Source organism: Glycine max, chromosome 5, assembly GCF_000004515.6.
Source record: "Glycine max cultivar Williams 82 chromosome 5, Glycine_max_v4.0, whole genome shotgun sequence".
Classification (NCBI taxonomy): Eukaryota; Viridiplantae; Streptophyta; class Magnoliopsida; order Fabales; family Fabaceae; genus Glycine; species Glycine max.
Genome location: NC_038241.2, coordinates 41,425,315 through 41,447,579, shown reverse-complemented (window position 1 = coordinate 41,447,579; position 22,265 = coordinate 41,425,315). Strand labels below are relative to the sequence as shown.

At 33.5% G+C, this 22,265-nt stretch overlaps 3 protein-coding genes across 4 annotated transcripts; 1 reads left to right on the top strand and 2 right to left on the bottom strand.

Moving 5' to 3' along the window:
- The first annotated feature begins 2,582 nt into the window (after positions 1 to 2,582).
- Positions 2,583 to 4,119, top strand: LOC100814700 (uncharacterized). Its single transcript, XM_003524317.5, has one exon. It carries the CDS (start codon positions 3,105 to 3,107, stop codon positions 3,822 to 3,824), a length of 720 nt encoding a protein of 239 aa, XP_003524365.1. The 5' UTR covers positions 2,583 to 3,104; the 3' UTR covers positions 3,825 to 4,119.
- Positions 4,120 to 7,648: 3,529 nt separating this feature from the next.
- Positions 7,649 to 9,743, bottom strand: LOC100801179 (uncharacterized). Its single transcript, XM_003525187.5, has 2 exons — positions 8,793 to 9,743; positions 7,649 to 8,718 (listed from the first exon to the last, which is right to left on the bottom strand). Exons 1-2 carry the CDS (start codon positions 9,117 to 9,119, stop codon positions 8,656 to 8,658), a joined length of 390 nt encoding a protein of 129 aa, XP_003525235.1. The 5' UTR covers positions 9,120 to 9,743; the 3' UTR covers positions 7,649 to 8,655.
- Positions 9,744 to 11,225: 1,482 nt separating this feature from the next.
- Positions 11,226 to 22,060, bottom strand: LOC100801725 (zinc finger protein BRUTUS). Of its 2 annotated transcripts, XM_003525188.4 has the most exons (14): positions 21,470 to 22,060; positions 20,262 to 20,471; positions 16,741 to 16,935; positions 15,891 to 16,246; positions 15,523 to 15,751; positions 15,099 to 15,267; positions 13,763 to 15,001; positions 13,501 to 13,672; positions 13,149 to 13,370; positions 12,933 to 13,070; positions 12,453 to 12,687; positions 12,282 to 12,341; positions 11,691 to 11,762; positions 11,226 to 11,548 (listed from the first exon to the last, which is right to left on the bottom strand). In XM_003525188.4, the coding sequence occupies exons 1-14, from the start codon at positions 21,749 to 21,751 to the stop codon at positions 11,417 to 11,419; spliced, it is 3,711 nt and encodes a 1,236-aa protein (XP_003525236.1). In that variant the 5' UTR covers positions 21,752 to 22,060; the 3' UTR covers positions 11,226 to 11,416. The 2 variants fall into 2 exon arrangements, with proteins under 2 accessions (XP_003525236.1, XP_014631388.1); XM_014775902.2 differs by lacking the exon at positions 12,933 to 13,070.
- Between the last annotated feature and the right edge of the window lie 205 nt (positions 22,061 to 22,265).

The following is a 22,265-nucleotide window of genomic DNA, read 5'->3' as shown; positions in this document are numbered from 1 at the left end:
CACAGATTTTCTTTCATTTTTGAATGAACTATGCATAAAAGAATCACAGTTGTATTCAATTTCATATGCAAGAACTAGAGTTTAAAGAATTTCAAACTTTCGGTCTATAGCTAAATTCTTTATTTTAATTTTGATATTATAAAAGTCTATTACTTTAAATTTTATATTACAAAATTTTTGTCTTAATTTTGTAAAAGTAATTTATTTAGATAATTTATTTATTTCTTTTTTACTATGTTGCATGAAAGAAAACCGATTAAAATAAATGACTTTACAAATAAGTTGTTGATCTGAATGGACTTAATTCTTTAAATAAGATTTTTAATTTAAATTTTATGGATGAAAAAATAATTAAAAGATGAGTCAATTTTTTTAATAAAGATTGATTATTAATAAAATTAATAAATACTTCACATTAATAATGATAAAAAAACTGACTTCCTGATAACTCACTTACAAATTCAAGCACCAGAACATGAGTTTTTTTTTTTTTCCATTTCTTCACACATGAACGAGGGAATTATACGGGCACCATCACCACCTTTATAATTGGATGACTCTATGCGAGTGATATATTTGCTAGAGTGATGACATTTTACTTTCTCTTTGGATCCACTAAAGCAATCACGTCCAAGTCTCTACATCATTTATTAATAAAATGAAGATTGGTCACACTCAACGAAGTGTACAACATTTCTCGAACAGATTATGATTTTGGTTACATCTTTTCTTGCCCCAAATAATGGTTCCTGTTAAGGACAATATTTTTGGTTGATGGATGCTTTGTGGGGTCCTTCAAACAGTTGGTGAGTGGGTTCCCATGCTGTGGGCATCGGAAATAAGGACTATTTTGTCATCATCATCAAGCCTCTGGGTTTTACTCATCGAGAGATTGCTCACATGGCAGCTTGTCAAAAAGGGGTTTTCTGTCTTGGTGAAAAAAACCAATATTAGTTATCTGTCATGCAAGAATTTGCTCATCAAGGTACCAATCCTATACTTTGAACTTTGATCTCTTCTTCCCAACCTAATGCTTGCAAGACAAGATTTAGATGTAGTGATTTTTTGTATTATTCTCTGACTAGAAGTGAAGTTTCCTCTTATTAATATTGACATTTAATGTAAATTTTTATTATGTAGATTATTGAAGCAAAACTTCAATTCTAATTAGATAAGAAAATACAACTAATACGTTAACCTCAATTCACCCTTACATTAGAATGAAGGTTTCAATATTTCCAACTTTGACAATTCATAATAGACTTGTGTCATATAATACTAGCAATGTTCACGGTAAAGAATTATTAAGTCAGTATCATCCATTAATTTGACCAAGTTATAGCATATGTTTGGATAATGCCGTTTTCGCGTCAAATTATAATACGTGACGACTTCTTTAGAATATAGGAAGGGCATGATAATTTTGGAAGGTTTTTATCATTGGAAAATACGCTGTAATTATTAGAGAAATATAAATAACTCTTGCGGTTGCAAGTTTTATTAGATTAACACGATGTTTTTTTACGGTCTTAACACGATGTTGCATAAGCATCTAACAGCTTTGGTTTAAAGGAGTTGGTCCTTTCTAACTTAATCAAGTTGTTGAACTTTTATAAACAGAATTTATAAAAATTAATGAAGGCAGAGTGGTGGTTGAACTTTTGTAAACAGAAACTAAAAAATTAATGAAGGCAGAGTAGTGGTTTAATTGTAAAAAATTTGCACCCTAATCCTCGAGTCCTTCAATAAATTTAGTTAGCCGGTAGAACGTTCTTTCATTTCATCAGCTCCATTTTTTAATAACGCAATTATAGAAAGATTTAACTATCATATTTCAAAGATATTGAAGTAGCGAAACTTCTTTTTCCCTTTTTAAAATTTTTCTGTCTATAGAAACTCTCTAATTTGACTATGCTTCAATAAATAGTGATCACAACCAGGATTTTGTTAATCGGTGAAGATTCTTTTTTATTTTTTAGGAAAAAAATTAAGAAAACGTATTTAGTATAATTCTAATCATGGGGGTGATTAACCCAGAAAGATTGCAGTTTGGTCCATCCCACGTGTTATATGATTATTCAAACTAGTATTAAATATGTTATAAGAAATCATCCTCAAATACAAGGAACAAGAGATAATTGCACACACCTAGAGCTAACCTAATTCATAAATATTTATTTGACAGTGCTTCACCATCTAAATGATTTTTTTAATTGTATAATAAATTGTGATTGTTTACGCTTTATGTTAGAAAAGAGACTATTAATATTCCTCCACCTTAAAATTATATAAATGACTGTGCAAAAGAATATACTATTTCATCAATTGAGATAAAAACATTTAAACTCTACACATCTTAACTAGTTTCCAGTTTAAGTATAGATAAAAAAATATAATTAAATGAAAAGAATTTCATTAAAGATGATCAATTAGATTTTTTTGATAAAAATTAATTATTAATAAAATCAATAAATACTTCATATTAATAATATATTACAAAAAAAAAAATTTACACATCTTATGCAACAAGTTTTGTTGGGTGGCTATTTTACAGACCAAGACCCCAAACATTATTCCTTCAATTCAGCAGAATTAGATCGTGATTTCAGTCACATACCTTTAACCTTCACTGACTTTGCAGTTCACATCCTTTTTTTACAATTTCCAAATTGTCACACATTACATTTTCTCTTTTTTTAAGTCATATTCTCTGTCTTCCTCTTTTGTTTCTATTATCCAACAATAATAGACAAAATATCCCTTGTGCCTCCTATTCAGAGAAGAACATTGAATCTCCTTTGATCTTCCAATTTTCACAGAATATCTCTATCCTTTGAAAATAAAATGGTTACACACGCTCTTCCTTTTGTACACTGTATCTGGATGTCTTTTGTTTCCGTGTATTTCTGACTTGTAAATCAAAAGCAACCCCATATTTTGATTATTTTCAACCCATAAATCTCTCTTCCCTTGTTTTGATTTTCTCGTTTGAATTCTCTTCCTTGCTTTTTTTCTCCTTTCTCACATCATCATACCTTGAAGTCCACCTTGGTTTTTGCTTCCCTCTTCAATTTTCCTAACTGGTGGGAACTGTGTAGTTATCTATGTGTTCTAAAATAGTTCCCCCTCGTTTCTCTTTTTCCCATGATGTCCCTGAGCTACAAAAGCAGCAAGATGTTCCACGCAAAGACACAATGCTTCTTGAGTCGAATCATGACTTTGAGTTCAGCACTAGCAGAAGAAGCCTTGAGTTTGAATCATCTTCTGCAGATGAACTTTTCTCTAATGGGGTAATCCTTCCCATTCAGATGCAGAAAAAGCGAAACACTACTAGGAAACACACCCTTTGTGGAGAAGCTCCATATATGAGACTTCCTCCACTTCCATGTACCCCGTCTAGCGTTGACAAAATAAAGAAAGAGAGCACTAGAGAAGTTCTAGATAAGAAAGCTTACTCCGCCTCTTTCTGGGGTTTCAGTAGAAGCAAAAGTCTCAGTTGTGATACAAAGAAAAGTTTGATGTGTTATTCACCTCCTTTGTCAAGGAGCAACTCAACTGGTTCGGTGCCACAGCCAAAGAGAGTGAGTTCAACCAGGCAGCATTCAGCAGCTAAGCCACTATCATCTTCAAGCTCTTCTACCTTAAATTTGTATCCTATACAAAGGTCTCGTTCAGGTAAGAGTTATGGAGGATCTTATGCCAATGGTCTTTGGATTAGTCCTGTTTTGAACCTACCAACTCCCTGCATTTCTAAAGGAAGTGGTAGTCTCTTCGGGTTGGGTTCTTTTTTACGTGTTGGGAAGGCCAAGAAAAGCAAGAAGTGATTTGTTCATGTTAGTTCGTGGTTAATCTTGCTAGTTGGCTTATCAAATTCATCATTGTTTATTCTGATCAGCGATCATGCTAGAAAGAAACAAGTAATTAGCATGGTACTAAATGAAGTTGATTATGTTTATGCCAAGCTAATGATTTGGAGGGATAAAAAAATCTCTGATGGTCATTCAGTTAATAAGGTACAAGCTTGGGGGCCAGAACAATGGGAATCTGTCCATTTTTAATGCTTTGTCCCATCTTGTTTTCTGTGATGAATCCTCCAATGAATGGAAGCTTTTGTGGCTAGTGCTTGTTCAGATTAGCACTTGTTTATTTATGAGAAATACTCTTTTGTTCAACAACTAACATTTTGTCTTTAATTGTAAAACATATGACAACTAGAACTAGTGGTGGCAGTTTCATGGACAAACAAATTCTTGATGAAACTTTAACTTTTGGAAAGTTAGTTTGTCTGAGCCTTTGTTAGCTACTAACTCAGCTAATCATGGGCCATCCTTTGATTTATCTAGTGGCATGCATCGGCTTAGACTATGCATTTAATCTGGAAATATACTGAATCCTCCAAATTAGTATGTGTTATTTATTGGACAACCAGCATTCGTGTCATAAATGGTGAAATTCCAATTAGACATGCTTGGCAATATGGTTAATCATATGCTGCCAAACAGCTAACACATTAGAATTGGATTCCTATCACTACCAATCCATTGTTTCTAGTAGTTTTAACTTTGAATTAGTAATATTGTTTTACATCAGCGGTCCTGAGTAAATTAAGTAATTAATGCGTGAGTTATCCTGGGAGTAAATTTAGTTCAGTTGCAATGTTGATAAGATAATGGCATCCCAAATGGTCCTAAAATTCACTACACAAGACCAAAAATCTTGAATCAATAAACTCGTGATTAGCTTTTTGGGGTTATAAATTATAACCATGATGGACTTCAATGGAAATTACTAGTCTTCTGATCACAAATTTATGTGTTTAATTTTTATCAGAATTAAGTGCGCCTTGTGTGTGTTTTTCTTTGGGACCATAGAATGCTTTGTACTAGTATTATGCATGTAGGGCATGTGCTATGCAGCGGGCTTCTCCATCCTTCCTCGATTTTGTGGTGGATATACTATCTTTGTTCATTTTTAACTGTGATTTTAATAAAATAAATGTGAAATTTTTTATTTTATCTCTTTTTCTTCTTACTTCACAATAAATACATGTTAAATTAATTAAATATTAAGAGTAAAATAAAAGTATAATTAATAAATGAATAATTAATGTCATCTTGAATTTTATAAATAACAGATAAATAAATAAAAACTTTTTAAAAGTCTGGCAATTAAAAAGAAAGAAATCATTTATGCCTATTTAGGATTTTATGGCATCTTATCCAAGAAATGGACTCGTTGGAAAAAAAAGAAAAAAGAAAAATCCAGCAAATAGACTCACGACATCGAAAGGACATAACTACAATTAATTGGATGGTACTGTCTATTTTATTTTCGCATGCATTAATGCCCGTGATTGTGACCTATACTATGCTTTGTCCTTGTAGATTAAATTTCTCCACCAATTATAATCCTAAAACCTTGAAATCAATATATTGCACAATCCCCTTCCTAAATTCTTGTTAATATTTTTAAACACTTTTCGTTCAGGGATAAATCAAATCGTTCAACGTATATCTAAGGGAAGATAATTCTTTTTTAACTTTAGGAGACTTTTACTATTCTAAGAATTCTTTGTTTACTATACTAAAAGAACAATATCTTTATTTTCTCATCATTATATCAGCGAAGGGTGATTATAATTTACTACAAAACCAAAAGGAAAAACAAACAGTTAAACATCATTCCTATTCATCTATTTTCCTTCAATTTACATATTATTTCTTAATCTAAGAGTATTTATAGTTAAAATCAACTTGTGATTCAACTCAACTTAATTATATAAATTGAACTTCTAAAGTATTTGAGTTGAATTCAATCCAACTTGATCAAGATCTAATCAAGAATAAGTTTTATTTTTTTAACCTAACACAATTCATACCATATGATTTAATTTATTATATATAAATTAATTATTAAATATAAAACACATTAATAATTTTTAGCTCATATAATTTATTAAATTATTAAAATAAACCTGCTATAACTTTTTCATCTTTTTTAATTTGCTTTTATGTTTTTCTTAATTTTATTTATATTTTCACATACTAGTATCATACTTTATTTCTATCCAAAAAAATTATATTAGTATTAAAATCATTAATTCTATTATTAAAACATTTCCATAATTTGGTTTCTTTTGAATGCATTTAATTATTATATACTTAAAAAATTTAGGCAAAGATACATTATTGTTCTAAATTTTTTTAATTTTTTTTAAATATTAAGACCCAATTAATTCCAACTCGTTTATGATTAGATTGGATTAGATTGTGTTTGCAAAAAAAAAAAAATTACACAAATCCAACCCATAAAATTTTAATATGGTTAGATAACAGATTTAGTCAAATCTGACCTGTGAACACTCCTACCATAATCCATATTTTATTCATCTACATGTTCTAATAATAAATTTTGTGTTTGTATAATTGTGTATTTTTTTATTAGAATCGCATTAGAACATGTCAATGAATGAATAAAATAATATGTAATTTCAATTCTATTCAAAGTATTAGAACTGTATCTCAAGCATATCGATGATTAAAATCTTGAATTTTTTTTTAAAAGATGCTTCTTAAATACATATCTAAGAATAAGGAGCATCTATATTAGTATAGGATAAGTGTACTATACCAATACTTTATATTTTTTGTTTTTGGACTTCATAGCTTATAGCCAAACAATAATAAAAACTACACAGGCTTTGTTCAATTCCTGCACATAAAACCGTTCCTGTTGCTGTAAAAGTGCAAACTCAAAATGATGTTAAAAGAATTATGTCAAGTGGTAATGCCATGCAGCTGTGCAGATGATACCTTATAGGGCAGAAGAGTTACGTGAGACATATAGCTAATTACTAGCCAGTACTTGAACCAACAAATAAAAGTGAAAACAGTAGTGAGACATATCGATGTATCTAGGCCATTGCATTGTCATTTTTCACTTACTCCAAATTACTCTTTACATTTTCATTACTAAGAAGCACACCTTAAGTCAGCAATTGGTTCTGTATTTGCTACTTCCATATTTTACCCTCAATGTCCAAGCCTCTCTATACTTGCTAATCACAGTAACTATCTACGTATGTGTTCCCCATGCGAATGACAGCAGAATTCCAAAAATCATCACATGCCTAATATACATGCAACATTGCAACTGCAATTTGTATAATTGCTTCACCTGTGCTGACATGAACCAGAGGAATTCTAGCAGAGTTGATGAGGGTCAGAGAATTGAACATGTTTATGGTGAGAGAATCCTTAACTTTTGCTACTATTCATCAGAGTCATACAATGTAACTTATGAAAACTTTTGCTTCACATATTTGTTGAGTTGTTCTCCAGTAACAGATGTAATCAACATTTAGAAATGTCCAGAGCCAAGAATAGAAGAAAAGTAAAATATGCTTTCTTACTTTTCTTTCTCCACTAACAGAAGCTTTCTATAGCAATTTTTTCTGATTTACATCAGTGCGGGAAGTTCTTGAATGGAAACACAATTATAGCATGTACATTCTGAATGAACTCAAATGGAGCTAAACAGCGTCTGCAAATTTTACCTGTTCCTTTTTAGGGAAGTTGGTCTTGCCCAATGGAAAAGACTCCCTTAATTCACCTCAACAATGGCTCAGACTACGGACCTGTTTGGGTAAGTTTCTCTAAAAGCACTTCTAGGATAAGGAAATAAAAAAAAAAAAAATTAGTTTCTCCATAAACTAAAATAGCCATTCATTAGCTAATTTGTAGATGTCCTCTCATCTTTTAGAGAAGCTATATGAGAGAGTTTCTACAAATTAGCTAATGAAGAACTCATTTTAGTTTATGAAGAAGTCCGTCTTATTTTTCTTCTTATTTATTTATCTTAAAAGTGCTTCTAAAGAGGGTTACCCAAATAGGCCCTAGCTTTCCTAATTGGAAAAGCCAAGCAATGAACAATTTTATTTTCTTTTTAGTATTTATTTTATTTTTTCTGAAGATGCATTTGGCTTTAATATAGTCTAAAACTAGTATTTCTGACTAAACCATTTGGGTAGGATAGGATGTTAGCAGCAAAATGGAGAATTTCATGCATTCATTATTTATCTATCACTTGGCATTTATTGCAAGTCAACCAAACAAACCATATATTTCTACTCTTATTTTTCACAAAATAGATGAAAATGACCATTTTTCACCATAAAATCCAATATCTGTTAACAGAAATGTAGAAGATTTCATTAGTGGTCACATATTTGTAAACATTAAAGTCACTGGTACAAGCTGTGCAAATTTAAATATGCCGATTTTACTCTTCTTCATGTCATAATACCATATTAACAAGGGACAAGATTACGTTCTTTCTTGGATTGAAGGTAAAAAAAATAAAATAAAATGAGCAATTAAAACTGCAGCATCCAGTACATTAGAACTCTAGCAAATTGATAAAAGTGAAACAAAGATCTTTCACAGAAGCGAAAAGGAAGCAGCAGTAAAAATATTGTTAACGTATAGAATGTACAAGCTACTATATTTTCAGATAACCAGCGGCAGAATTCAACAAAAGAATCAAGTTTTGGATTTATTTAGATGGTTGATTTGATTTGGCAATTACCATTATTTATTTATATGACACGGTGGTGAAAGTAAGAAGAGTCAGCAAGCATCGGCAATTGGCCCCGCCTCATTCAGGGACTTTGTAAGATTCTGCAGTAACATCGGTGAGCCACAAACCAGGAAAAAGTGTCTGCAAAAAATGAAATGAAATGAATTAAGAGAAAGAAAGCATGAATTGAATTGATGGTGTGACTATTTACATACATCCAAATTCTTCTGGACAATTCTGGGCCTCTTCTTGGGCCTCCTGGGAGGTCTGGTTCCGAGAAAGGCCCAGAAATCCTGTTCCACCTGCTCCTTCGAGAGTGAAACCGAAAACTTGGCTCTCTCTTCCATCTTCTTCTGGAGTTGGTTGGTGTGATGTGGATGTGGTGCTTTGGTCCTCAAAGTCCAGGGTTTGAGATCGATCATGGTGGAGTCTTTGACGCACCTCAGGAATCTCTGGTTGCCCCATTTGAGGCAGGGCATGGAGAAATTGTGGAGAGGCTTCGATCTTTCTCTTTCTGCCACCATAGCCGTAGCCATAGCCATGCTCTTACTCCGCAAATTGCAGCCAAGTCTAAGTTTATAAATGCAATATGCTGAGTGGTAAAATTAGTTATTATATGAGGCAGAAGAGTCAATCTGATGTCTAGTTCAGCAATAACAAAAATTACTAGAAAAAAAAAGGAGATTTGGATGGTGACCTAAATGTTGAAAACTAAGTTTTACATACAACCCAGATACATATCAAATGTAAATGCTTCTACTTTAAGCCGCATTTATTTGGGACTTGTTGAAAATGATGTGTTATGGATCATTACTCTACAAGACGGGGCAGTTTTGTTGAGGCTTCGTGTTGATGGATCACCTCTTATAACACCAACAAATTTAAATTGGACGGATTAATGTGAAAAGTTATTTGGAGTTACATCTGCATAAAAGGAGATAGACGAAAGTTTTGTTAGAATAAGTTGGTTAGCAAAATCATTTTGGTGACATTGCTTAGTTGGAAGGCAATGACGAGGAGGTATACTCGAGCATGGATTTTAAGATTTATAGGTGATTTCCTATTTGTTGACAAGTCAAGTCGAAAAGTCTTGTTGAGATATATCTAGTTTTTACGAGACTTTGCCGATTGTAGCACCTATGCATGCGGTGCTGTTGTACTTGATTTTTTATATAAGTTGTGTTGCAACAGATTACAAAAGTATATAGTTGGGGTATTACAAAATGTATGTGTACAAAATGTTGTGGCTAACTATCTGACCCATTCAATAAATAATAAAATCTTATCTATTGCAAATGTGGGAGCAAATGAAATCCATGAGGTGTCACCCCACTGTTGTTTCTTACACGGCTTATATCAAGTTTCTGTTTGATAATCAAAGAGTGAAGGAGGCCAGTCCTTGCTCCTCATTGCCAGACTTGGCCTCCATCATCTCCTCTCATTTTTATTTCATCCCAAGCTCAAAGAACACCTCTTCTAACCTCGCTCACCTTTTTACTCTTACGATAAAAATACTTAAACTTAATTATTCTTCCTTGTGGGACTCTATTTCATTGCCCTAAAGATGAAGAAAAGGTGGGCAGTGTTTTTATTCTTAGGTATAAGAATATAAATTTTACTGATAAACCGACTTCGGAGAGAGATTATATAAGAACCTTGCACAGAGAAATGCTCTAGCTCAGCTGTTAGACTTCGGAGACAGATTGTACAAGAACCTTGCACAAAATGCATAGATCACCGTGCTGTTGTTTTCTTGTTGATTGAGCACCAAAAAATGCATTAATTATTTTTCACATGACCCATTAAATTAAGCATGACATTGAGGTTCGTTATTGAAATTCAATTTTGATGTTTAGAAGTTTGTTTAAAATTGGAATAACATTTTTAGAGTGCGTTTTGTAGGAAAGAAAGAAAAAATAAATAAAAAATAGAGTGAATGTAAATATGGAAGTAGAAAGGAAAGAAATAAATAAAAAAAATAGAGTGAAAGGAAATAGAAAAGAAAGAAATAGAATAAATGGAAATAATAAAAAACCAAACTGCATTTTTTTTAATGAAAACTAAACTTCATTTGTTAATGAGTTGTTAGACTAGTTCCTTTTTTGGTTTCGGAGGTGGGTTGTCATTTTTTATGTTACTGCTGCTCCCAAACTTATTTAAATCTCTTGAACGTAGCTGATAGGCTATAAAATAAAATGGAACATTCTGACAATTATACTATGGAAATTGGACAGAATTGCTGGTCTAAACCTTGAGGAACATGCCATAGAGGAACTTCTCAAGGTTACTGCTACAACTACAATCTCCTGATTTAAAAGAACTTGTAATTCGTTCCTTTTTACTTTGCGTGAATGTGAAATTATTTCACAGAACCTGCAAGATGCGCATGGTATATCATGGTATCCAAGCAAGGTACAAAAATATATACATACTATATTTTTCCTATCCTCTTCCTATGATTCAAGAACTATGTTCAGGACTTCAGGCTTTCAGCTATTTTTCAGTTCAATCAGTTGTGCACTTGTTAGCCAACATATACGTCTAGCCAGTGCCAGTAGCTAGGAAATTTGGAGATAAATTGCTCAGCGTGATCGCAGCAAAGTCAGTGAACTTAAATGAAGTTAACGATCAGAAGAAAGAAATGAATAGGAGCTGCAACAATATATGTTGCATTAATAGAAAGTTGATCTGTACATAATTGCTATAAGACTGATTAGGAGCATCTGTTCAAGTATAAGACGAAAAGATAAGGGGGCTCCTATTCATGGAAAAATTTGGATTCCTAATTTGCTATACAAGTATTTACAAACTCTGTCTACCTCCCGACAAAAGAAGCACACTAAGAGCAGCTGGAGTTTGACGTCTCACACTTGATAACCCGGGTATTGTAAGAGCCACAAAATCCACATTTGTGATACAACCAGTGGAAGCGTGAAGTGCCCTTCCGATTACAGTCATGGCAGAGTATGTCCTGCAATGCCATTACAAAACTGGCTTAACATACATTGATCTTACAAATTCTTTGCAGGTCAACTAAAATGTCAAAATGCTCTCTTTCATAAAATCCACATTAGCTTTCGAAAGGAATGAAGTGAAGAGACAAAAGTACTCACCTGACAGCGGTCCTTGTACTCTTCAGGAAGCTCCTCAGCAGCCAATAGGGCATCAAGCATACCAAAGTAAACCTGGGTAGATAGAGAAAAAACTAAGAATAGTATGTCGGGTAACCTCTTCAAGCATTTCAATTTATTTGACATGAATATTCTAATTATATCCCTCATCTTTTCAATGAATTTCTTGATCAAAGGAATGCATTTCTTCTTACAATCTTTAGATATCTTAAATTCCAAATTTAAAAACTGCAACTTCATATGCATAAATTTGTTAAAGATCAATAGACATATACTTTTCAAGTTTTAATTTTTCCAAACTAAGCAATATCAAGCTTTACATTTAACTAAATTATATGAACAAATGCTAATTGTTAACATCTTTTATTTTGCTTCAACTTGAGGACTCAACTCTCAAGTACATGTTAGAAAGATAGTAGAGCATTATTAAACTAATAGCCCTGTTTAGTTTTCCTTTGCAGATTTTTGTGAATCTATAAGTATTTTGTTCTTTTTTATGGAGAATTATAAAGGTGGAGAATAAAGTCTTAGTTGAGTGCAAAGGAAAGATTTAATGAAAGAAAATCATCTTACCGCCATATCTCCCAATGACTTGCTGCAGATTGGACATGTGTAGTGGTTACAAGTGTATGCCTAACATAATTTAACAAAATATAAGATTGAATCCACAACCCTTGAGAATAGGGTACCCCCGGTTTGGGTAGGGAATTAAAACCTAAAACCTAAAATAGGTGTGAAATAGACCTGGAAGCAAGCAGAATGCATATAGTGGCCGCAAGGTAGAGCTCTGACTGTGGCACTTGAAGTGAACAGGTCATCACAACAAATTGGGCAGTTCATTTCTAAACCTTTCTCCAGGCACTTATGAGATGCTGATTTAATCCCCAGGCAACAATTGCATTTCATGCAATGAAAATAATCAATCCCAAGCCCTCGTCCAACACGGCATAAATTGCAAAATGGGCAATGATATACATTCCTGAAAATGAATGATGCAAAGTTTGATGTAATAAAAGTTACAAAGGAAAATAGAATTAACCAAAAAGTTGAAAGACTAAACTATAATCAACTAGATCTATTTCTTGCTAAAACATTCATATACACAGACTAAATTTTTTTAACTATAGATTGTTTTCAGAAGTATAAATATGTATGCCTCAAGCTTCAACAGGTAATAGAAATTTTAATACCAAATTTTTTAGACTCTGAAGAACTAAAAGATACCTTTCATCATCAAAAAATTTGCATATATTGCAATAGTACTTTGCCATTGAAAACCCATTACATGAAGGTGTCATGCATATGGGCCCTATTGGCTGTATATTCAGGCAGCGCATACACATAATTTCTGATGTTGCTTTTCTGTAATGACCAAGCAGATGATTAGAAGTAAATACTATTATAAAATATAAGACATAAGAAATCCCATGAGAAATTTACCTATCCATAGAGTGATCACTGACATTGTCATGACAAAATCTGCAAGTAAATAACTTGCCACAACATGCAGCCCGAAGCTTGCAATTTCTCTTATAGTGCTCACACCCAAATACATGTTCCTCTGGGTCCTGAAATGATGGTGAGAGTCCTTCTATTTCTACACTGTTAGATGATCCTTCAGATAAAGCTTTAGGTGATTTCTGCTGGGCAGCTATCCATCGACTAGTAAAAGACAAAAATAACTAATCAACAATTGAAGCTTGATGACAATAGACTAAAGTGCTATCAAACAAATATACAGCAATTTTTGTCCCTATTAAATAACACCAAAAGTATGATCACTGGAACCAACCTTGTCAGTAGATTCTGCACAAGATATGCTTTTCTCCTTGGATCAAGAGTTGAGTCTCGATATACCTTGCGGATCTCTGACTCAAGTTCATTCTGATTCATCCGAAATATGTCTTTCCAACCTGGCTTGAACATCTGATCATTGTGGTCCAAGCTTTCTTGATATTCAGCACCTAGGAAAGAACAATAACACACTATATTATTAAATATTCAATCCCACAATTTCCACAAAAGATGAAAGAATCTAAAATCTTATTACATACCTCTCCGAGAAGTGCTGTGATCTGACGTTTCTGTCTGTGCTGTAGACACTCGACTCTCTTTCCAGCATTCACTAAGCCATTCGTTGAACATAGTGTTCTTAGTTGCCTGCTTCCATATATCCATCATTTTGTTCTGTTCATCCTGAGTAAGTGCAGACGTTACCCATGGTAACATTGATTGGAGAACTTCAGCACCTGTTGTTCCAATTATCCGACCCACTATCTTGTCTTGTTCTTCCACAGTGAAATGTCTGCCAAACAATGGCCACAGTTCGCATTCTTCTCTAAAAAGATGCTGATCCAGGGTCACTCTTATAGATTTGCACATCCCCTGAAGCTTAGTAGCAAGTTCATTATATTTTTTGATATCATCACTAGTATTGGCATCAGAGGTTCCAAAATTACTTTCACTTAAATTGTCGGACATATGCGTCATCTGCAAGGCTTCATGAAGGACAGAAAACTCTGAAAGAACACAGGAAATATCTTCAAACAATTGTTCTTCCTGCTTATGGTCCAGCATGTACGAATGACTCACATTATGAAGTGCCTCTTTGGATTCTAAAGCTGGAAATACTATATCATCTTCAGCATTACTATGAGCTCTATACAAACCCCACAAAAGACGAAATCTTCCATTAAATTGCCGAAGAATTGTCTCATCACCATCACTCAGCTTTCCAGATTCAACATCTAGATACTCCAAGTCTTTGCGTATAGCTTTATGGAATTTAAATATGGTATCAATTGGTCTTTGTGTAGATCCAACATTGCATGAGCTGCTCTCTGTTTCCCATATGAAAAGACTGGAATTAAGAGATGGGGCAGAAGAGCAGAAAGACAAGGACCGTAAGGACTTGGCTGTAGAAAGAGAACTCAGCCCTAAATTGTTACTACTTACTCCTAAACCTGGCACACAACAAGACCGTGCACTACAACATTGTTTCTGAATATTTTCAGTCTCTGAAGTTTCAGGTAGATCTTCATTTTTGTGCGACTCCAATATGTTGCGCTTGACTGATCTTTTGTTCCCACCTGATTCAGCTAATACCGAGCAATGTCTATTAGATAATGCAGATGCACAAGCACAGGATGGCCGAACAATATTTTCTTCAATATCAGAAAGTCTTTGAGCAGGACAGCAACCTGATGCACTTGAAGACAAACACAGACCTTCATTACGAGCCTTGCAAGCCCATCCACAGAAGAGTGTGACAAGAGCAGAATCTGTTGCTGGAGCTGAAACATATTAAGTTGTCAAATATAGATTACACATAAATAAAATTCTCGGAGATATAATTTCTTTAAGGCAAGGAGGTTTGAAGAGACATAGAACCTGCCAACTGCATATTTCTCTGAAACGTCTTTGCTTCATCTTCAGTTAAAGATCCTACCAACCATGGCAGGACACGCTCAATCAATTTCAGAGGCATCATGCATAAGCTTTGATACAAAAGTTCACATTGCCTTCTAAAGCTAAAGTGCTTTCTTGCAAGTGGAAGAACCTATAGATGAGAGGAATTCAGAACACTAATAGATTAAAACAGAGCTTAGTTGCAAATTCCTTACAAAGAACTTCCCGAGTTAATTAACTAAATAGATAAAACAATTACCACATTTATCAACTTCTGCATATATGACATTCAAATCCCAGCAAGAAATTAATTACTCTTGTAGCAATTAGCATTGCATTTGCATAACACTCTCTTATCTCACACTAGTCACTTAAAAAGATTATCACATGAGCAATGAAGGCTCACCTGAACTTCTTCATTATGGAAATGCCTCTGTATGGTTTCCATTATATGATCAGCATGTATGCATAACTTGGAATAAAATTCAACATCTGAATTAGACGATGCTCCTTCACTTTGAATACTTTCAATCAAACGCCGAAAGTCATTAAATTGGCTTTCTTCTTCAGCATGCTCCTGAAAGAAAGAAAATTCTCCATCTACTGCTGGAAAAATAACCTTGTCCTCAGCAATACTGCATTTATAAAAATAAATAGTCAGCATTTCAGATAACAAGGTATGTCTTATGATAAATTAAGTATGGAATTGCTAATAGAAGAGAGATGTGATACTTCCAATAGACAAATATTGATCAAACTAAATTAAGGTGATACCTGTGAAATATGCAAACTTCAGCTATGAATTGAAATCTTTCGTTAAAAGCAGATAGATTAGTAAAATCTTCAGAGTGCTGTATCTTTCTAGTCTCCACTGCTATCTCACTTAACTCTTTTTTTATTGCACTATGCCAGAGCAATATTTCATCTATAGGATGTGTTCCAGTGGTATCAGAAACATCTATCATAGATCCAGAATGTTTCCTTTTTCCAGTTGTTGTGGATTCACAAGCACAGTTTACTTTCTCAAGCTGATGGGTTAATGCCCTAGAACTACATTGAACTTGAGAATGATCTGCACAAGTTTCAACTGTGTTAATGCTACTTCTTCCTTCCATCCAGGTGAAAACAACCTTCAATAAGCAAGAATATAAGATTAAGATATATTACAGTTACATATCAATTATCAAATCAAATGAATATAAATAATAGAACAAGACCAGAATATGAGACAGATGAGTAGTCTTCATTGCAAAACAATCAATCTCTGCAATAGTGCCAATGCATACAGAACAGAGATGAAGAACACATGTATTTGTGAAATAAAGATTTGAGAGACCTGGCCTCTTCTCTCTTTTTTCTCAAAAACAATTGACACCCCCCAATTACTCTCCCTAACTTCCTTATAACTATCTGTACAAACAGTTATTACTATAAATGACAGTTTCTGTTATTTCTATTAATAGAAGTTTAAGCCTCTAATTCCCTAAACTCTCATTCTTCCTAATGTAGAATCTCCTTATTGGCGGTCAGCTAACAATAAATAGCATCATCATATTCAACACATAAAAAAACATTAACAAAGAAAAGGAAACAACAATGCTCTGTTAGCATTTGAAAACCACACCTTTTGAAGGAGTTTTTCCTCTGGCACTATCTTGATTAAGCAATTTCGCAAATCCTGAGATTCATCAGGTGATATAGATGCTGAAAGCCACGGTAGAAATTCAGCCATCATATTCACAGGAATACTGCAAAGAAACTGCCACACTAAGGATGCCTGTTCCTCAAGAGAAAACTTCTCAATAAGCAGAGGAAATACCTGATATCACTCGACAAACAAAAAAAGTCAGAAACATCCCTGAGCAAATAAGATTATGTATCCATTTAAATTGGCCATAACAAAATGATACCCCAAGAATCCTCCTTTGGGACACCAGCTTATAAACAGATTTCAGTATTGTACAAACTTCCTTAAAGAGAACTAGCAGTGGAACTTGATTATATGTTACCTAGCTAGTATACCAACCCATTAATAAAAAAGCTCCTCAGTACATATGAACCCCATTAATTAATCACAGGAAATTACATCATAAAAGAAAAGCTTCCATGTACATGTTAAACCATTAACCCGTCACAATAATAAACAATTTACTCCATGTCATAAATTCTAAATGCAATCGGATTTGTAATGCTTTCTTGAGTTCAATTTTTTAGCAGGAATTTTTATACAAAGTACTCATTTCCTTACAAGGCTGAAATTTTAACAGTAAACAAAATTATAGATAAAGTAATAAGGTAATATTCAGTACCCATAAAACAATTAATAAGTTGATAATAACAATAATAATAATAATAACTTTTCAAGAAACAATGTGTGATTGATTAACGTGATATTTGAAATACTCAATTTCAAAAGAAACTTCCAAAGGTGATAAGTGTAGCAATAATAATATATTTACTAATATCACATTAATGATAGTAGTAAAAAAGTGAAAATGATAAAAAGTAGACTTGGATTTAGATGGTGACTGATGATTTCTATCTAGGAAACTTTTATGTTTTTTTAAAGACATCTATGACTTTTTATTGATAATTATGAATGTCATTAATTTTTATCATTTTTGAGAACTTATAGGTATATAGTATACATGATGTAAACTATATAAAAAAAATCCAATAGCGGCTATCTACTAGCTGCTATCTGCTATCCCACAACATTGTGTTTAGGGCAGGCCACTACATGCCGCAATCCAGGATTTAAAACGCTGATTTGAATATGTTTAATGCAAGTGGGGCAATGGCACCCTGAGCACAAAAATTGCATGCAGCTATCATTTTCATTTGGCAGACTATTTAATAAGACAACCCCCACCCCCACCTCCCAAGGCCATGTCAAAAAGCAAGGTAAGTCCAAAGAAGTTATCTTGTTTGGCTGGGAACAGAAATAGTTGAATGTTTTGGATAATTTTTCATAAGAGCAGAAAAGGAGAAAAGAAATCCTTCGTAAGCCATAAATGTCCTAGAAATTATTAAATCTCATGATAAGATCTGTAAGTCAAGTGTTACAGATAAGATCCAAAGGACATAAGAAGTTAAAGTGGACACAAAACCAGATCAAAGTATATAACCCAAAATTGACATGTCGATTAAGATCATCTATGATAATCTTCTTACAAGAATCATAATTAATTCAGTGATCTGGAATTCTGGATCTGATGTACAATATTGTCTAACAGGGATCATAAAAGGATCTGGATGTGCATTGTTAAGTGGGAAGAATTTTTTTATTTTTTTATTTTTAGTGACTTATAGAGGTGTCATATGCTACCCCTACTTGTAATTATTTTTGTTCTTTCAAATAATATCTCAATTTCCTCCCCCCTCACCCCATCCTGAAAAAAAAAGTAGGCAGCTTTTGGGCCAATTACTTTAAATTTAAAAAAATGATTATAAAAAAAATGTTTATTTAAGAAGCAGATAGGATTTACTTCTTAAAAAAAGCAAAAAACTTTTTTTAAGAAAAATAGTCTTGACAAATACATCAAAAAAACAGAAAACTGCTTATTTTACTAAAAAAAAGTGTTTTTTTAAATAAAAATAAAAAAGCTTATACAAACAGGCCCCTTTTCTTCCTTCTTTAGCTATCATAAAGATAAATTTCCACCAATCCATATAAAAGATTGACTTGCCTTCTAGGCATCTTTATAAAGATCAGCAAAGAGTCTTGTACTCTCGTTAGAATGACCACTATGATAATCAGGACAAATTGGAAGGCTGCATTTTGATTTGTTTTTCGAGCTCAATAAAGGAGGTGTTTGCCAACTACCAAAAAACAGATAAGATAACTAGATACAATAAGACCAGTTCAGATATATTATGTGTTTGTTTGGCACTCAATTGTAACAAACTAGTTCTTATTCGAGGGCTTTTCAAGTCAAAACTAGTTCAAAAGAAGTCCCACTAAAACTTAATTTCATAGTAATCAGTTTTTATATAAATCAAAGTTTCATATTTTTTTCTACTCTCTTTTTGCTAAAATTGAAATTTATATAAATTTCACAAAGATTTACCATACATTTATTTTCAATATCCCCATCACTTTGTAGGAAGAATCCAAAATACCTAACCAGCACAAATTCATGGTAAGATGTGATCCAAGTTTTAACCTCCAGCACACTGCTAACCCCAGTCTTGTTGAACTTGTTAACCATAACTCTACCTTACTCCTATCTTGTGCCAGGAAAAACTCTTCAGTTCCAAAGCCTTTCTATGTAAATGAAACTCATCAACCAGGACAGTATCATCCACAAAAAGTATGCCTGAGGCACTGGTTCTTAGAATGCCAGATCATTTTATATACTCTTCCATTCATGTTTATAATAAAGTTTCTTCTATGATAAATTAAACAAAAAGCTTTTGTTTTATTAATTAGGGTTACTTGTATAATCCAATAATGTTCAACAAACATTTCGCAACATCTAACTATCCATTCATTATATCCTCAACAACTGATGCAATCTTATGATCCTGAACAATTTAACTATCAAGATTCCTTCTTTAGACTTTGATGGATGGGGGGAAATGGCAAAAAGCAATGGCTTCAAAAGTTCAATATAGCAAGTATTGATAATATAGGAAAACATTAAATACCACGTTGCATGCTTCAATAATAATTTACAATTTAGATAAAACAATAACTTCTAGCATAAAAAACCCTAATCGACTTAATTGGTCATTCTAGGACATACTAATGATTACTTCTCTAGTTGAATCACTAGACAAAGCCCATATGGTTGCATTAAAAGTACTCCACAAGAATACTTAACCCATCAAGTAAGCAAAGCATGAATGATAAATCAATTAGTAAACATAAAAAATTAATATAGTTTTTATAGTTATACGGTTGCAACGTATAATAGCCTCTCTGGCACTTCCAATAGTTAATATTAGCAATTGTTTTTTGCAATATGAAGGATTCTTTACTCTCCAAACTCTTTGTAATTATATTCTCTTCGTCTTTATGAATTTCTGTTAAGCAATAATAATAATTCTATCTTTTAGAGAGGAAATATCATCACATGATATTTATCTCATTGCATGAGTCCAAGTGGGATACAAGGTAAGAGCTATTAAATAAACTTTTACCTGCTCCTCTTCCTTCGCCATGTGTTGACTAACTGACGTCTGCAAAGCTCCTGTGCAGGATGCCAACTCTTTTGGAAAACTTTCAACATTATTGATGGAAGAATTTAAAAGCTCAAATAGATGATCAAAAAGGTTGCTTTCACCCTTGTGCTCGAGAGAATATGTCTGTGCTACATTCTTCACACGTATATCTAGAGCTGGAAAAATCACCTACATCCCAGAATATATTTCCCTCAGAATGATCAAAACATAGCTGAAGGAGTGATAAAGCCAAATTATGAAAATATTGCTTTCGAGAAAGTATGAAAGAAGCACAGCCAAAAGCATATAGCCTTAATATTACAAAAGAAAAAGCAGTCATCAAACTAATCAAGAAACCTATAGGAAGCTCTGATAATTTAAATTTTGAAACAAAGCTTTCCCATCTAAACAATTTATTACAAGAAATGCATTGAAGGACTGACAGTAAAAGATCACTTCATATCTAGTAGGAGAAAATGAAATAACTTTATGCACCAGAAGCTGTTAGCTAACCACATTAACTTACAAGCTTATAAAAGCTCGGTTTAGTAATGAATGAGCATCAGCATTAGCATTCAATCTGGTCTTTTTCTTTTTCTGCTACATAGCATTCAATCAGTTTTATTGTGGATATTTAGTGACAATGTCACAAACAGGGAGGTTTTTACTTCGTTTTTTTTATGCACAATACACAGTATAACCACGACATGTGCACAAACGCGTAGATTAAAAAATGAGAATAAACAAAAAGATCAGAAAACGCCGCTGCAATTAAGGAAATGATATCTTCCGCTTCAATACTTATTTTTCTTCCTCCGCAACTGAACTTAGCTTCTGCCCCCAAGCAAAAATGCTATATAATACAGTTTTCCTTTTCTATTTTATCATCTCTTGGTACGAACAATAACAGAAGAGTAAAGAAGATTAAGAAACATGCATAGCCTGCAAATCAATTTATTCTGTAAAAGCAAAATCTATATTCAAGCTAGTTAGGGAGTATCAAAGTTTGACCAAAATTTAACAAGAGGAAATGACCGACAGAAGAAACAAGAGTGTCATTTCGTTTCGTCATTGAAAATGCAACCAGCTATGAAATCTCCACTCTCTACGCCATTTTTCTCACAACGGGAAATTAGGTTACACGATTTAACAAGTCCGAAAACGTAAAGGTGAAGGAAGATTAGCACCTCGTCTTCAGCATTGCAGTGGTGCCTGTACATGGAGCTGAGGAAATGGTAGCGGCCGGAGAGCGGCTTAATGTCGGAGCGGTTGCCGGTGGCGAATGCGACGGCCAATCGGTGCAGCGCGTCAAGCTCATTCCGAATCGCTTTGTGAAAGAACAAGAAAATCAAAATTGGCGACTCCGGTTTGGAGCACTTCAAGCCGCCATTGAGAACCGAGGAGGAGTCAACCTTGTTGACGGAATTCGGGAGCACCGCCACTCCTCCTCCGTCCAACGGCGACGCCATGCGCGTTTTAACTTTCTTTTTTGTTATTTCTTTCTTATTTTCGAGGGAAATTGCGTCTGAGTTTAAGTGGTTGAGCACTTTATCATCATCTTTGTTGTGTATGTTTCTACGAAATCAGTTGTGAGTTTTGTACGTTGTGTATCCGGTGGAGGCATGGACGGTTCCAGAAAGAGAAAGTGGTTGAAGAGAAGAGAAGAGAAGAGAGAGAGAGAGAGTTTCTCTCTCTAAATCTTTTTGTTGTGAAGCGGAGAAGAAGGGGGAGATTGGTTTGGTTTGGTTTGGTTACTACGCCGATAAGAAAGAGGACGTACGAGCGCGAGTACGAGGGAGGACCAAGATTTTATACTTGAGTCCATGCCACGTGGCTACATATGCCACGTTGGATGACGATGTACTTCCTCATGAATAAATCATAATAATTCCATCTCTTTTTTGCATTTTCACTTTTACTCAAAATAAATACACATATGATATAAGAGTCATTTTTTTCTGAAAAAAAGTCATTTTTTAAAGT

Bases quoted from the DNA above. Each gene is read 5' to 3' on its own strand.
- LOC100814700 (XM_003524317.5), top strand. From the start codon at position 3,105: ATGTGTTCTAAAATAGTTCCCCCTCGTTTCTCTTTTTCCCATGATGTC.
- LOC100801179 (XM_003525187.5), bottom strand. From the start codon at position 9,119: ATGGCTATGGCTACGGCTATGGTGGCAGAAAGAGAAAGATCGAAGCCT. The intron at 8,719-8,792 runs GTATGTAAATAG...CATTTTTTGCAG, and splicing joins TTGTCCAGAAGAATTTGGAT to ACACTTTTTCCTGGTTTGTG.
- LOC100801725 (XM_003525188.4), bottom strand. From the start codon at position 21,751: ATGGCGTCGCCGTTGGACGGAGGAGGAGTGGCGGTGCTCCCGAATTCC. The intron at 16,936-20,261 runs GTAAAAGTTTAT...GAGTGATATCAG, and splicing joins TGGCGAAGGAAGAGGAGCAG to GTATTTCCTCTGCTTATTGA. The intron at 11,549-11,690 runs GTGAGTACTTTT...ATGGCATTGCAG, and splicing joins AGTACAAGGACCGCTGTCAG to GACATACTCTGCCATGACTG.